The following is a 14,842-nucleotide window of genomic DNA, read 5'->3' as shown; positions in this document are numbered from 1 at the left end:
CATCTACTAGCAAAGAAATTAAAAATAAACTTTCATAACAGAATACTGTGCTACCTACATGCCCAGCATTGAGTTTAAGGAAAGTAAAATATGCACTGCAAGACAGTTTATACAGGCTGAAGATTCTATCCACAACTTTCCTCCACACTTTAATAACTCCTTCTGTTGCACTTTCATCAAGTTCTGAAAGCCATGGGCAACTTGATATTAACTGACGCCAGATAACATCAACCATGTCATCTTCCTCATTATCTTCACTTTCTGTGATCTGAAGCGTTATATCTTCATCCTAAAGAAAAACAGGGCAAAAAATGCTGTTTGGGGACACAAATTTTAACAAGGAGAAAGGTACATGATTTTCCTAATATATGCAAGCATTTTCTCATTTATGAAAGATCTAAATATCCACATTTAGTGCTATACATGCTAAATCAATGTTACTATGCTTCTCTTTAAGATATATTTACTAATGTAGCTAATGAAGAAGGATACAGACATTTAGCAAAGATTAAAGATTTTGATTTGGGGAATTTAAATGCTTCAGTTACAATATAATATTCTGCCTGCAGAGAATTACCTTACCCTCTCTACAGTACTGCACATGTACCTAACACCAGCTTTGGCAGACACTGATATATGCCAAAGTCTAGAACAAGAACTAACCAACAGTTTTAGCTCAGCAAATAAAATTCACACATCTAAAGTCTACAACTAAGCTAGACTTATAACATTCTAGAACTGATAGAATTTTGAGAGAGAAGAGAATAAATCATACAGAGTATATCATCGAGTCGGCTGGTTTTCAGCTATGGCTGTATATTTAAGTATCACCTAATAGACTTAAATAAACCCTCCTATGCCCAACACATACACAAACATTCCATTCAGAATATGTGGGGTAGTGCTTCAGCTCAGTTCAGTCACTCAGTTGTGTCCGACTCTTTGCAACCCCATGAATAGCAGCAGGCCAGGCCTCGCTGTCCATCACCAACTCCCGGAGTTTACCCAAACCCATGTCCATCAAGTGCTTGCTGCTGCTGCTGCTGCTGCTGCTAAGTCGCTTCAGTCGTGTCCGACTCTGTGCGACCCCATAGACGGCAGCCCACCAGGCTCTGCTGTCCCTGGGATTCTCCAGGCAAGAACACTGGAGTGGGTTGCCATTTCCTTCTCCAATGCATGAAAGTGAAAAGTGAAAGTGAAGTCGCTCAGTCGTGTCCGACTCTTAGCGACCCCATGGACTGCAGCCTACCAGGCCCCTCCGTCCATGGGATTTTCCAGGCAAAAGTACTGGAGTGGGGTGCCACTGCCTTCTCCGATCGAGTGCTTAGACACAGGCATATCTTAAAAGCTTCTAAGCTAGTGATAAGAACCTAATATCTGATCAGAAGAGCAATGAATTTTAAAAGCTTCTAAGCTAGTGATAAGAACCTAATATCTGATCAGAAGAGCAATGAAAAGAGAAATCTACTTTACATAAAAAGAACTTCACCTTTTTTAACAGAACCCTAAGGAAATGACTTGATTTCTCAAGAAATCACATTCTTCTTAGAAAAATATTTTAACTCACTTTCATCTTATCAAAGTTTCATCTGAAATATTTAATCAGGTATATGCTATTTAGGACACTATTTCCCCCAAAATACTGTATCATGTTTTTCTTGCCTGAATCCCGGCTGGGCGACACACAGCCTGACCAAGAATACCATATATTCTCTCTTTTTCTTCTTCGGTTATGGTGTCTGGGAGCAGATTCTGAACTTCAGATTTTTCTCTAGGCAACAGACGAACACCTTCTCCCTGACTACAAAAATAAAACAAATCATCAGTATTTCAGCTACCAAAGCTTTGCCATGTCAGCAGACATTTTAAATCTCTATTTTGCAACGCATTAAATAAATTACACATTTTAACATACATACCTGGCATTGTCAACCACCTTTCTGCCCCACCTGTAAGCCCAACTAGCCAATGCGGCCCAAGATTTGGCTACTTCAGGTGCCTGTACTGAAGATAGGTGATACAGCTGTCCCAAGATGAAGTCAGGTTCCCCAACTCCAATATGTACTGCCATAATGGGAAAAAAAATAACAATGTCACTTTCATAAATTTCTAACAGCATTCCCATTTACATTTTAGGAATTTGCTATTAGCCATTAAGTCCTATAACATTATAATGGTACATAATTTGATAAAGCACACATTTGTATTATGCTTTTCTGAAAGGCTAATATGTTGAAATGAATCACTCAGCTTCTCAAGTAAGCTTCCTGTAAAACACATCAATGTTTTTCATGACACTGAACTTTACAAACAGTTCAGGTGTCAGATGTGCTGTAGAGTGTCTTGTATTTTGGATATGATTGGCCATTTCCTCACAATTAAATTCAGCTTAAAAATTCTGGAAAAATAATATGTGATAAGTAGACAATTTCATTCAATGAGAGATTCACAAAGTAATATCTTTATCCTCAATTTAGAAACGAAGAAATCTCACTGCTATAGTGCCACTTGCCAATATGAAGATTTATAATGATAACAAGCCATATGCCTTACGAATAAAGATCCTTATGGTACATAGATTAGAATTACTTAGTAAGACTAATCTAAGTAACTACAGTTCTAGGATCCACAACAACACAATGAAAAACATGAACAAAATTCTAATGTTTTAGCAAAACATTTAGTTATCTCTCAATCTGTAAAACCTGGACAATAGAGGCTACCATACCAGGCACTCAAACATGAATGAATTAACTACGCTATTTGTCGAGTACCTTTCTGTAAGTAACACTAGTGTCAGGATGTGAAACTTGAACGTTTCTGTAGTTTTTGTGCTTCACCAATCAACAGGGTCAGAGGCCACTATTCTATATCTGTGTTAAGTTCTTCCCAGTATGAGGAAGAATTTTAAGCATCACAACTAGGACCTTTCTGCCAGCAAAAACATCTAAGTCCATAAAAGCACCATGAACTGGGGAGTTGGGAAGTATGGCCTGGGAGGCTGAGTTCAGTGACTTCCATAGTGGTGTCAGATGCTAAAGAAATGTGTTTGAGTCACTCTGGGCAATATAACATACTTAAATTTCCACAGAGACAGTTTTTGTGGCCAATTCCAGGCAGCCTATAAACCATCTGCCAATGCAGGAGACACAAGAGATGTAGGTTCAATCCCTGGTTTGGGAATATCCCCTGGAGTGAGAAATGGCAACCCACTCCAGTATTCATGCATGAGAAATCCCATGGACAGAGAAGCCAGGTGGGTTCTAGTCCACAGGGTCACAAAGAGTCAAGACACAGCTGAGCACACACCCAACACTGTAAACTCTAAAACACAGGAAACAACTTCTAAAATTAACACTGTAAAGCTATTTAAACAAATTCTACCTGTAGATTCACTCTCTATCCGAGGATACTCTTCCTCCATCGTATTAACAGATGGTAGTTCAATTAGAGTGAGTATGTTTTTAGACAAAGTAGAAAGACCCGTGAAGTTCTGTTGCTGCTGAGCTCTGTAAACCTGTTTCAGCTGCCCTGAGATTTCTTTCCATTCTGCCTGGATCCATTTAGCCAATGTCAAAATTGACTTGGCAACAGCATGCTCGGCTTTGGCAGACTTGCAGAAAGAGATGGCACAGGAACTCAACATCTCCATTGCATGTGTTGACTGGCCTATAAAAAGATCAAAACTCCAGCTCTTAGAAGTAAACAAATGATATTCTTTCAGCGTAAAGTAATATTATAAACTCAGTGATAATCAATGATTTCTGGAAACATTTCTTACTATAATAAACAATAACAAAATCAAAAACACCAAACTATATAGATAACTCCATTACACAAAACTTATTCAGGACACAGATGTTCTGCAAAAGTCGAAAAAAAATCAACTTTTCTATTACTGCCTTACACCATACACAGTAACATTTATACACCTGATTTTTAGTATAGTCACGTATTATTTTACTAACCTGCTGTATATAGCAGTTTCGTTTTTTCAATATCAAGTTCAGGTCCCCATTTTTCATCCACTTGACCTTGAGTTGATAGTTTTTTAAAGTGCTGGACTAAATCCTGTGCAGTGGTGGTCTTTCCCAGCTGAACCTCACTACACTGTGCCAGCAATCTTGTTGCAAGTGACACATTCCCCCGTTTTCTAGCAAATTTTGCTGCTGTTAGACCTAATTCCATGAGATGGCTTCTAATTGGAACTGTTTGTTCTGGAGAGAAGAAATTGTTTTATTAGTCCCAGATTGGTCTAATCTCAGATAGCACAAAAACATGGCCAAAAATTCCTTCCCTAATTACTCCCTTTCCCACTGCCTCCCTAGATAACTCGTTTTTCATCATATTCAAATCCCTAGGAGTTAGCATAATGCTTGGCATACAATGAACAATAAATGTTTGTTAAAATGAATGTATACAATGGGGTAGATGAAAGTAAAAATCTTCCAGTCTAAGTAATTAACTTTTTAGTTTCTGCACCTAGTGAAGAGCCTAGGCCAACAGGTGGGGGATGAGGGTAAGGCTAGACCATCCCCTCTTCTTGAGTAAGTACCCTCTGCCCTTCTACCATGCCACTTTCTCCTGGTTTACTCCCACCTTTCTGAAGAATCAGCTTCTCAGTCTCCTTCTCGTCCACTACCCATCCATTATAATTGGGGTTCCTGGGGTCGATCCTAGGCTCTCTACTCTTCTCACTCTGCATACTCTCCCTGGACAATATCATCTGCTCCTGTGGCTTCAATTACCATACAAATGCTGATGACTCTTGAATCTTATCTCTAGCTCAGACCTGACATCTGAGTTCCACCTGCCTACCAGTCTAGTCACCTATACTCGGGTATTTCAAAGGCACTTTAACCTGTGTCATATGGAATCTATTTCCCACTACCCTCCAACAAATCTCCTACTTCCTTCTGTGTTTTCCTTCTCGGGTAAAGGCACATGATCAACCTGGCTACCTGAGAAGGAGTCCAGCAGTTATCTTAGACTTTACTGTCAACCCTCACGTCACATCAGCTTTTTTCTGTCCCTACTGTCACTACTTTGGTTACCTTTCACAGAAACTTTTGCTGCTCTACCTTAGCCTCTAATTCATTCTTCAACCTACAACTGAACTGATCTTATACAAAGGTAAATCTGAATACTTAATTTCCCTTTCATCCCTTCCCTAACTCCTAAATTTGGCTTGTAAGGCACTGATGCTTGCATTCCACTCTAATCTCAATCTCATCCAGCTTCATCTCTTCCCATTCTCCCTTAGATGAGAATTGAGTCCTCTAAGAATCTTTTATTACTGCTAGTGGCCTTCACACATGGTGTTTTCTCTAACTAAATCAGTCTGCCGTCTTTCTCAGCTTAAATGTTACTTCCTCCCCAAGTCCTTCTCTGATTCCTAGGATTAAATTAGTGGCCCTGTTGCATTATTTTGAGCACCATGTACATGCACCTCCGGTCAGTACACCATGCTGCTGTTCCTAGCTTGATGACAATTTTTCCTGCTAGAGTTCAGAACCCCTCTGGTCCTAGGAATGCAGAAAACATGCCTGTCTTATTCACCATTACATTCCAATTTACAGCATAGTACCTGGCACAAAGCACATTATTTTGATAAGGGTTTGCTGAATAAAAAAAGAAATGTGAGGAAGAGTGAAGTTCTGACTCCAAAAGTAACTGTTAGGTTACTGACATTTCCTTCTCAATTTTAAAACTTATTCAATATAGGAAGGATGAGAAAGGAGATGATACTTGTAGTCCTACTATATGTCATGCTCTGTGCTAAAGCTTTTATACACCTTGTCAACCCTTTCAAGAATCTGAGCGGGGCAATCCCCATAACTGAAAAGCAAAGTCACTCAGACGTTTATGACTTGCCATAAGGTTCCTCGATTTGCAAGTGTTGGGCAAATGATCCAAAACTAGGTCTATCTGGCACTGAGGGTCCTAGTGAATCAGAGTTGCCAGTAATCACTTTGCAGTACAAGTCCATATCCCAGCATTAGCTGACTTAAAATTTAATAGCAAATTTACTCAGGAACTCTGACGACCCCATTTTTGACAAATTTTACAGAATTCTGGCAACTTTTCTGTTTTACAGCAAAAGGAAATTTCTAATATCCATTCAACATGACATTTCTTTCTTAAAAATGAGACATAAATATTTATACAAATACTAAGTCTGTATTCATTTGAATTATTCAAAGCATTCACGGTATAGTATAGCTGACAAAGAATTTGAATATCCAGAACATTTAAGTCTTCATTAAAAATAGGCAAGAATTGAATACTTTTAAAATAAGATATACAATGGCCACTATACAAACGAAAAGATGCTCAGTATCATCAATCATCAGGAAAATGCAAATAAAACCACAATGAGATACTATTGTACATTCACTCCACTGACTAAAACTAAAGACCCACTATGACAAGTACATAGATGTCAGAAGGAATGTAAAATATATAACCACTTTGTAAGAAACTGCTGAACTATTTCAAAAGTTAAACCATATGACCCAACAACTCCAATCCTAGGTATTTATTTAAGAGAAAGGCAAATGTATACTCACCCAAAGACCTGTACATGAATATCATAGCAACTTTATACATAATAGCCTGAATTTGAAAACAACTCAAATATCTGTCAAAGGATCAACAGATAAACTATGGTGTATTCATACAATGGATATACTCAACTGTAGGAAGGATGGCAATACTAACATATGCAACACAGGGAACCTTAAAAAATAAAATGCTGAGCAAGAGAAGCCAGACCCAGGACATACTGTACAATTTATAAAAAAAAATTTAGTAAAGAGAAGTCTAATCTACAGTGGTGGGAAACAAATAAGCAGTTGCCCAAGACAGGACAGACAGGAGAAATACCTGGGAAGAAGCATAAGGAAACCTTTGGGGGGTAAGAGAAATGTTCTATATCTTGATTGTATTGATGGCTACACACATGAAGAAATGTCAAAACTGATGAACTATACATTCAAAATGTGTACCTGTATCTCAAAAAAGCTATTAAAAAAAAAAAACAACCTAGTTACCTTTTATTTTCTCCAACAACTGACTTTGGTACATCGTGTATCTTAATGCCTGCATCCATGGCCTGACATCATGTTGTTTACATGAACGCAAAGCTTCACTGAAGAGTGGAATAAGACAGTCCTGCCAGAGAAAAGTCAAAACCACTTAATGTAAAAAGACTCTTTATATGACCCCACAGGTCAGCTACTTCAGATCTATTCTAGATTTATCTATTAAACTTTCCTCTACCTTCACTGTATCTTCTAATCACAAGGGAAAAAGACAAAAACCTTTGTTTTTCCAAAAGCAAAAATATTTTTTTCAGAATATTAAGTCCAATTTATCAATGCATTTACAATAAAGTCGTCATATTTTAATTAAAAAAAAAGGTTATTTTCTATAAAGCAAAAGCTAAGTTACAGAAAAACATAAAACTATCACTTCATAAAAAGATTCTCAAGGATTATTTCCCTTGGGAAGGGTTCACTTTTGGTTAAACTTTATCTTGTTTGAAGGAGAATGCACTGTGTCTTCTTTTCAGTCAAATCTGAAATTTATACAATCTGGCATATATTTTCATAATCAACTGCTCTTGCAAAAAAAGAAAGGAGGGAAGGAGGAAAGGAATGAAGAAACAAAATTAAACAACTAACTAGCCAGTCTCATGTTCCATCTTCCTTACATATTTCTCCAATGAAAATCTGCCTGAAAATGGCATTTTAGATTTCTGGATTTAATATTAATAGCTTGTCCAAAAATGCTACAAATGTTATTTTTAAAACTTTAAAAAAAAACTTGAAAAACAGCTTCTGTCCACACTAATGCCTATTAATGGTCAGAAGAATATCCTGGTTAAAAATGTACACATACGCACCTCTGTGGAAAGTCTGTTGGAAACTGTGTTCTCCAAAGCAGATGAGCAATACAGCTGTAAAGTACTTAGGACTGGCAGAGACTGGGAAACCGTTAAAGTAGAAAGTCTCAGGGGTCCAACAGCTATGCGGGAGGTTTGCTTCAAGTACTTCACCACATTTCTGAAACAAGATATTTGCTGCTAATTAACAAAGACGATTTTCCAACTTGTAACCACTGAAGGGATAAAGCAGTGTGATAAGATGCTACTACACTGCCATCCAAAGTGGGGAAAGAAAAAGGAACTGCTTGCTTTTAAGTAAAATGACATAAGCAAGTCAAGATATTCGTGTTTGGGGATATGAAATTTTTACCTCTGTATATTTGCAAGCAGCATTTACACAACGTACAACTTCTACAACTAAAATGAAGCTATCATGACTACCACTGCAGTGATTCGGTGACTGCCTCACCCCCACCAAACTACACACATTTACCATATGGTACACATAATACACATTTACCTCCTTAGGATCAAACTTACTCAGTCATAGACTGCCACTTCTGATCTTGTTCTATGTGGTTTAAAGCAGTTGCCAAACAAACAGAACTTCTTAACAACTGAACTTCAATGGATTTCTGAAGTTCTCTTGGATCTGGACTTAACATGTTAGGAAGCAGTTTTTTCATATCTACAGAAATCAAACCGGTTCCATTCAGTTAACTCATTTTTAATGTGGAAGAATGACAAGATACTTTGATAGTATTAAAAAAACAATCACCGATGAATACCTCCTTTCATGTTTAAGTTCATATTTAAGTTCAGACACTATGATCAAGCATTTCTGATAGCATTTTGGGAGGTCTGACGTATTACTTTATGTGCAGTATAAAAAAAGCATAAAATAAGTATTTTAAAAAGTATAAAAATACTTCACATAAAATAATACCTCTGACCTCCCAAAATGAGTTCATTTTCAAAGACTCAAAAATCAGTAAGTCAACTTACTACTCAATGGGGCAAACACTGAATTCAGCAGATCAATGTTAACACATAAAATACTCACAATATTTAACTTCAGTACTACATTTTTTAAAATGTTCTAGTTATAATAAAGAATTTAATTAGCCGACCATATTAAGATGTGAAGCAAGAAAAATATTTAAACACTACTTGAACTTTTTCAAAGAAAATGGCTAGATAGATCTCTAAGGATTACAATAGCCTTTTTTACTTTGCTTAATTTGAATTAAACTGTTTTATATTTGCCAGACGTAAGGAAAACAGCTCTAATTTATTGCTTCACACTCTGCCCCAAAAAATGTACAAAAACTTGCAGATTTTCCACTAAAGTATACTAAGCCAAACATTTTAAAGAATTTGTTCATTAAAATACTTAATTTTAAAATTATCTCAAATACCTATTTTTTCTTTTGATCCTCCAGCAAGTAGACTGATATTTTCTCCTGGTAACAATTCTAGTTGTTCAGTGCATTCAACAAATTCTCCAGATTCAAAACTGCTTAGTGATCTGTAATTAAAATACTGGTTAGCTTGTATTACACTCTCTCCAGGGTATGGAGCCATTCAAAAAAATATAACAAATTATAGGAAAAGAGAGCAGTTACACAGAATTCCTGTGATGAAGTTCCTTCCACGTAGGCCACCATTTTATTTTTATTTTGAAGATGCAACTACCATCTTAATTACAATGCAAACCACAAACTCACATCTCCAGATACTCAGTTTAGCATACTCAACCCTCCACATTTCCTTCCCTTTTTTGCAGCATGTTATCTTTGAGGGCCCGACCAAATCACTAACAACAGAGCTCTGCATTCTTCCCAAGCTACCACTAAATCCCCTGCCTGACCTCACTGCTCATCTAAAGCATAAGCCCCAGTAGGCCTCCTATCTTACTGCCTCAATCTGATATCCTAGCTCTACCTTCCTTCATTGCTGGCCTCCCTCCGTTTCTCACTTTTACACTGTTTTACAGAACCTGTTCCTCTTCTTTCCAAGAATTTTTCCTTCCCTTTTCCTCACCTGACCTGAACATGGTATACCCCTGGAACTCCTTCCGATAGTCTGTCTGTAGCCTCAAGGCCAGGATGAGGGCCTTATCATCCTGGCAATCCACTGCCACTTTCAGATCTATTTTCACTCTATTCCCATTCCTATTACAGCTGCTATCTAACCAACGAGAGGACTTCCAGTTTCTCAATTCCCTCTTCCCCACTGATCTCTCATCTTTCCTGTCCCTCTCACTGTATCACTTCCCTCACAACTCAGCCTGAATACAGCACTGGAAATGATTGTGCCTGCTTCTACCTTAACGAATCCCAGCTTCTCAGGTGAGCTGCAATCACCTGGCATTAATGAACTGTCTTGGTGTGCTGATCAACACACTTATTATTTCTGCCACCACAAGGTCTGAGTCCTCTCCAAAGGCAGGTTTGCTGTGTCCCCACTATGCTCTATCATGCCCTTGACTTTCAGCTAATAACTGACACCTCAGAAAAAATTTCCTTGTCCTCTGTGTGTTCTTACTTCAACTAACTAAATAGCATCTTTTTCCTCTCTGTACCTTCACCCCACAGTTCAATGGCCAAATGCTCCCACCCTAGCCCTTCACTTACAGCCTGCTGAAAACCTATCAGAGTGAGCCAGTAAGTCAGATACTTGTTCAAATCCCACCTAAGATTTTCTATCTTACTAGGAGTCAAAATCTTACTTCTCCACTCTTATTGCCTATTATTCACTCAGCTCCAACCATAGTGGCCTCCCAGGCATTTCCAGAACACTCCAAGTCTATCTTCTTTGCAAGAGGTCTGCTTCCTCATGTCTGTGCTCAAATGATATCCTGATGGTTTTTCCCAACCTAGTCTGCCTGTGTCTCCTCCTCACGAGAAGGTCAGCTCCTCAAGGGTTAGAATGTGTGCCTATTGTACACAGTGTTACACCCCACTGGCTGGCACTCAGTACATGTTCAATGGAGAAATTACCCACTAACTCATTTACTCACTAGAAGCTGAGCTCCCTGATGGCAAGGACAGCTAATGACCCTTATCATCCCAGCCAAGGGTCTGGGACACAGCTTGTGCTCAAATTTCAAATTAAGCCATTAATAAATGCTGAAAGGAATAAAAGGAAGAAGAAAACAAGAAATAGAGTTTAATTTACAAATGTCATAAACTCTGTCCTCTTTATAAAAAATGTTTTTGATATATTCACACCTAATTTAGAAACAATGCCATCAAATATTATCCTTTCTCAAGCAGTGACAAATTTCTTTATATCATTAAGATTTTAAAACAGGTTCTGAGAATCAATACCGAATGACTGCTTCAACATACAAATATGTTTTCCCATTGCATGAATACCCTCCTCACCTCTAATGTTGGTTTCTCATTGTAGTCATTTTAAGAATGGCAGTATTACTAGAACTACAACCACTATTATTAGAACTACAAGCATCTTGTCATAATAAATATAAACAATTTTAATATTCTTCTGCTGTAAAATAAGACTTTAAATAAAGTTACTGAAAATTTTTTAATGGGGTTAAGTATAATTCATAACTGAAAAGAAATCCTTACTTTATGTAGTTGAAATCAGCTTTTAGGTTGAGAGAAGTACTACTGGTACTCTTTTTCAAGTCATGGATGGCATTCTGCCACTCCTGTACAGCAGCCCAATCAGCAATTGAAATGTAGCACTCACATGCTTTATTTCCCAAATAATTTATAACCTCAGGAGAAGAATCAGTCGGTTTGGACAGCACAGTTTTTCTGGATTCACCTAAGTGAAAGCATTTCATAAAATAGAGAGACAGCAAGAGAGACTCATAGCAGTTATAAATAATTCAAACAGCAGAGATATCTAAAAATGTATAGTAAGATCATGAGTACAAATTATTTGTCTACAACTTTTTGTTTAAACTTGGAATGCTCACCATTCAAAGAATGCTTGGGGCTGGCACTATTACGCCCGGTATTAGCCAATGTGAGAACAGATTTGTCGAAGCTGGAGATGCAGCAATCAACACCTGTCATGGCACACAGGTGCTCCTGGTACTCCACAGAGGCCTTTTCAAACCTTCAACACAAGTTCAAACAGTCTTATTTTTTAATTATCCACATATTTCATTTCTAAAGACACTGGAAAGAATGCATTATTCAATAAATCAAGCGGAGACGATGAGTTGATTATTTTGTGTGGGCCTGAGCAGGCACAAAACTAGACCTCTTCCTCACAAAAAAATGAAAATAAATCCAAAGATCATAAATGTTTAAGAAAAGAGACGGTATAAACTAACAGAAAATATCGCTAAGTACCTGATCTCAATGTATGCAGAGACTCAATAGAAAAGTAAACACAAAAATACATAAAAGTTAACAGATCTAATGACACCATAATTTGAAACTTTGGGGTATAAAAAAAAAAAAACCCACCATGAATATTAAAAACAAATTACTGACCAAGAAGTTAGATAGCATCAATAATCTTGGTGTACAATAAAATCTCACAGATCAATAACCAAAAAACCGACAGGCCACAAAGACATAATCTATGTTTTTAAGAATCACAAATGGTCAGTACCAAATGGGGAAAGCTCTATTATTAATTATTAATAAAGAAATTTAAATTAAAACAAGCATTTTCATTAATATGATGGCAGAGTTCTTATTTCTCAGTGGCCCTCTATATTCACAAAGGAGAAAGGAAAGGGTTATTTTTATTGTTAGGGATACAAGGTGGAACCATCTTTTATGTAGGGTAAATTAGCAATAGTATGTATAAGCCTAATGGTCTAGAGCTTTTCTTCTATTAATAGTAAATCAACCTGCAGGAATGCATTCAAAGAAAACAATCACAAACATGAGCAAAGAACTAAGTGCCGTGGTGCACTAAGATTAGTGGAAAAAAAAAATCCAAATAATTTTGCTGTCCAACAATAAGGAATGTTAAATTTTGGTGCACTCAAAAAAAAAAAAAAGTGTTGTTAAAAATCACACTGTAGAAAACTTAACAGGGCAAAATACTTTTTTTAAATACTGCTGAGTAGAAAAAGCAAAATCATGTGACCAGCAGAAACACTGCTATTTCTGTGAAAAGAGGATAGAAAATCAGATATAAAAGAACTAGCAAGGCATGTACAACAAAAGTTACCACTAAGAGATGGAATTATGAGCCCTTCTTCTATTTTCCCTACATTTTCCATATTTGATAAAACTCACATAAACATATATAGAGGAATCTATGATATGCAAAGAGTACGCCTAAAGGAATCGAGTAAGTTTAGAGCTAATGAGTGAGAACTACGGCCATGTAGGGGAATTTGTATCAGACTCTGATGTGAAAAGTTATCAATTAAGAATCAACATTTAAATGCAAATAACATTTAATTACAGAGTCAACCAGTAATACAAAAAAACTTAACATAAAGAACTCCTATCACCCATTTCCTTCCTTCTAACTTACCTCCCTTCAGCCTGTTGGGCCACTGAACTGATCCAGAGAAGATTTTTTCCAACAACCGAAGATGACCAGACAGCAATTCCCTGTATAGCTTCAGGACAATGAAGTTCACACAGTGCTTCTACCACCATCATGATAGTTACTTCCAATTCATTCCCCTGAAAGTGGCATTCAGAAAAAAAAATCAATCACAGACTTCAATACCTTCAAAATTCACATCTCTACTAAATTTACAACTACTAATCACAATCTAAAGCCTATTTAAAGTCAAATTTATTTAACAATTACTTTTACAATGATGAAATTACATTATGAATTTCCTACAATGTTTTGTATACTGTAGATATGAGGGGGAGGAGGCGCTGATGGACTGTAATAAATAGCACTTGGGTGTTAATCTTTACAAAATAAAAAAAATGTTTACCATTTCAGCTTTGGCATCTTTAGGAGTAACACATGAAGTAAACACAAAGCAAAAATTAAATAACCATGAATCAAAGAATGCCTAATTTTATGTCTTTGTATATTGCCTATTGACATTAACTAGTAAACATTTGCAATTTTTGGATTCTATTTATTTAGTAACCCCACCTACAAGCCAGCACTTTTTCCATATATTATAATGTTATCAATATTATATTTTTACATATATTATACTTTCCTGTACACTATATAATCACTACAAGTGATTATAAAAGTTTTCTTATATGCATGAATTTCTTAGAGTAACTTTTAAAGTTCCAACCTTTTAAGCATAAGTAATGAATATTTTCACATGTTCTAAGTAAAAAATATAAATAGGCAACTTTGGAAGTTACTGCTTGTATAAAAATATTGGATCAAAAGCTTTAAAAATCAAAAGAACCTTTTAGAACCTTTAACTTATTTTATCCGCAGACTGTGTGTGCTCAGTCGCATCTGGCTCTTTGCAGCCCCGTAGATTGGAGCCCACCAGACTCCTCTGTCCATGGTATTTCCCAGGCAAGAATACTGGAGTGGGTTGCCATTTCCTACTGTAGGTGATCTTCCTGACCCAGGGATCGAACCTCAGTCTCTTGCATCTCCTGCACTGGCAGGCAGATTCTTTACCACCAGTGCCACCTGGGAAGCCCCTATCCATAGATTAGATCATAGCAAAGGAATTACCCCCAAGTTTTTCTAATTAACAAATTTAACTAACTCCACACACACCACTTTACCTGAGACGGATTTGTCTTCATTTCTGTAAGCAAATCGAAGCCATGTCTCACTGTCACAGCAGGCTGGCCTGCCAACAATCCAACCCTCATGATGGAGAGTCGGATCCGAGTCAGCCAGTCTTGACAAGTTTGGCGATTGGTATAGAAAAAAGTCCTAATGACCTTTAGAAGAGAAAGAAGAGCTCAGGACTGGTTCAAATTACAGGCAGAGACGTCTGAAATACACATAAAGCATATATACAAGTCTACTGTGATTTCAGCTCTGCACACAGCCAGG

At 37.0% G+C, this 14,842-nt stretch overlaps 1 protein-coding gene across 1 annotated transcript in view; it reads right to left on the bottom strand.

Moving 5' to 3' along the window:
- The window catches only part of SMG1 (SMG1 nonsense mediated mRNA decay associated PI3K related kinase), a 100,216-nt gene that overhangs the window by 34,951 nt on the left and 50,423 nt on the right, over window positions 1–14,842 (bottom strand). The window contains exons 22-34 of the mRNA XM_081556405.1: window positions 14,566–14,727; window positions 13,370–13,524; window positions 11,841–11,983; window positions 11,485–11,686; window positions 9,307–9,416; window positions 8,429–8,576; window positions 7,907–8,066; window positions 7,053–7,173; window positions 3,969–4,217; window positions 3,385–3,669; window positions 1,920–2,064; window positions 1,663–1,801; window positions 59–289 (exon numbers count right to left, since the gene is read on the bottom strand). Of these exons, the coding sequence (XP_081412531.1) occupies window positions 59–289; window positions 1,663–1,801; window positions 1,920–2,064; window positions 3,385–3,669; window positions 3,969–4,217; window positions 7,053–7,173; window positions 7,907–8,066; window positions 8,429–8,576; window positions 9,307–9,416; window positions 11,485–11,686; window positions 11,841–11,983; window positions 13,370–13,524; window positions 14,566–14,727 (2,250 nt within the window). The remainder of the gene's footprint in view (window positions 1–58; window positions 290–1,662; window positions 1,802–1,919; window positions 2,065–3,384; window positions 3,670–3,968; window positions 4,218–7,052; window positions 7,174–7,906; window positions 8,067–8,428; window positions 8,577–9,306; window positions 9,417–11,484; window positions 11,687–11,840; window positions 11,984–13,369; window positions 13,525–14,565; window positions 14,728–14,842) is intronic.

This window comes from Giraffa tippelskirchi, chromosome 13, assembly GCF_054371585.1.
Source record: "Giraffa tippelskirchi isolate mGirTip1 chromosome 13, T2T-mGirTip1v1.2.pri, whole genome shotgun sequence".
NCBI classification, from domain to species: Eukaryota; Metazoa; Chordata; class Mammalia; order Artiodactyla; family Giraffidae; genus Giraffa; species Giraffa tippelskirchi.
This window is presented reverse-complemented; position numbering and strand designations above follow the sequence as displayed.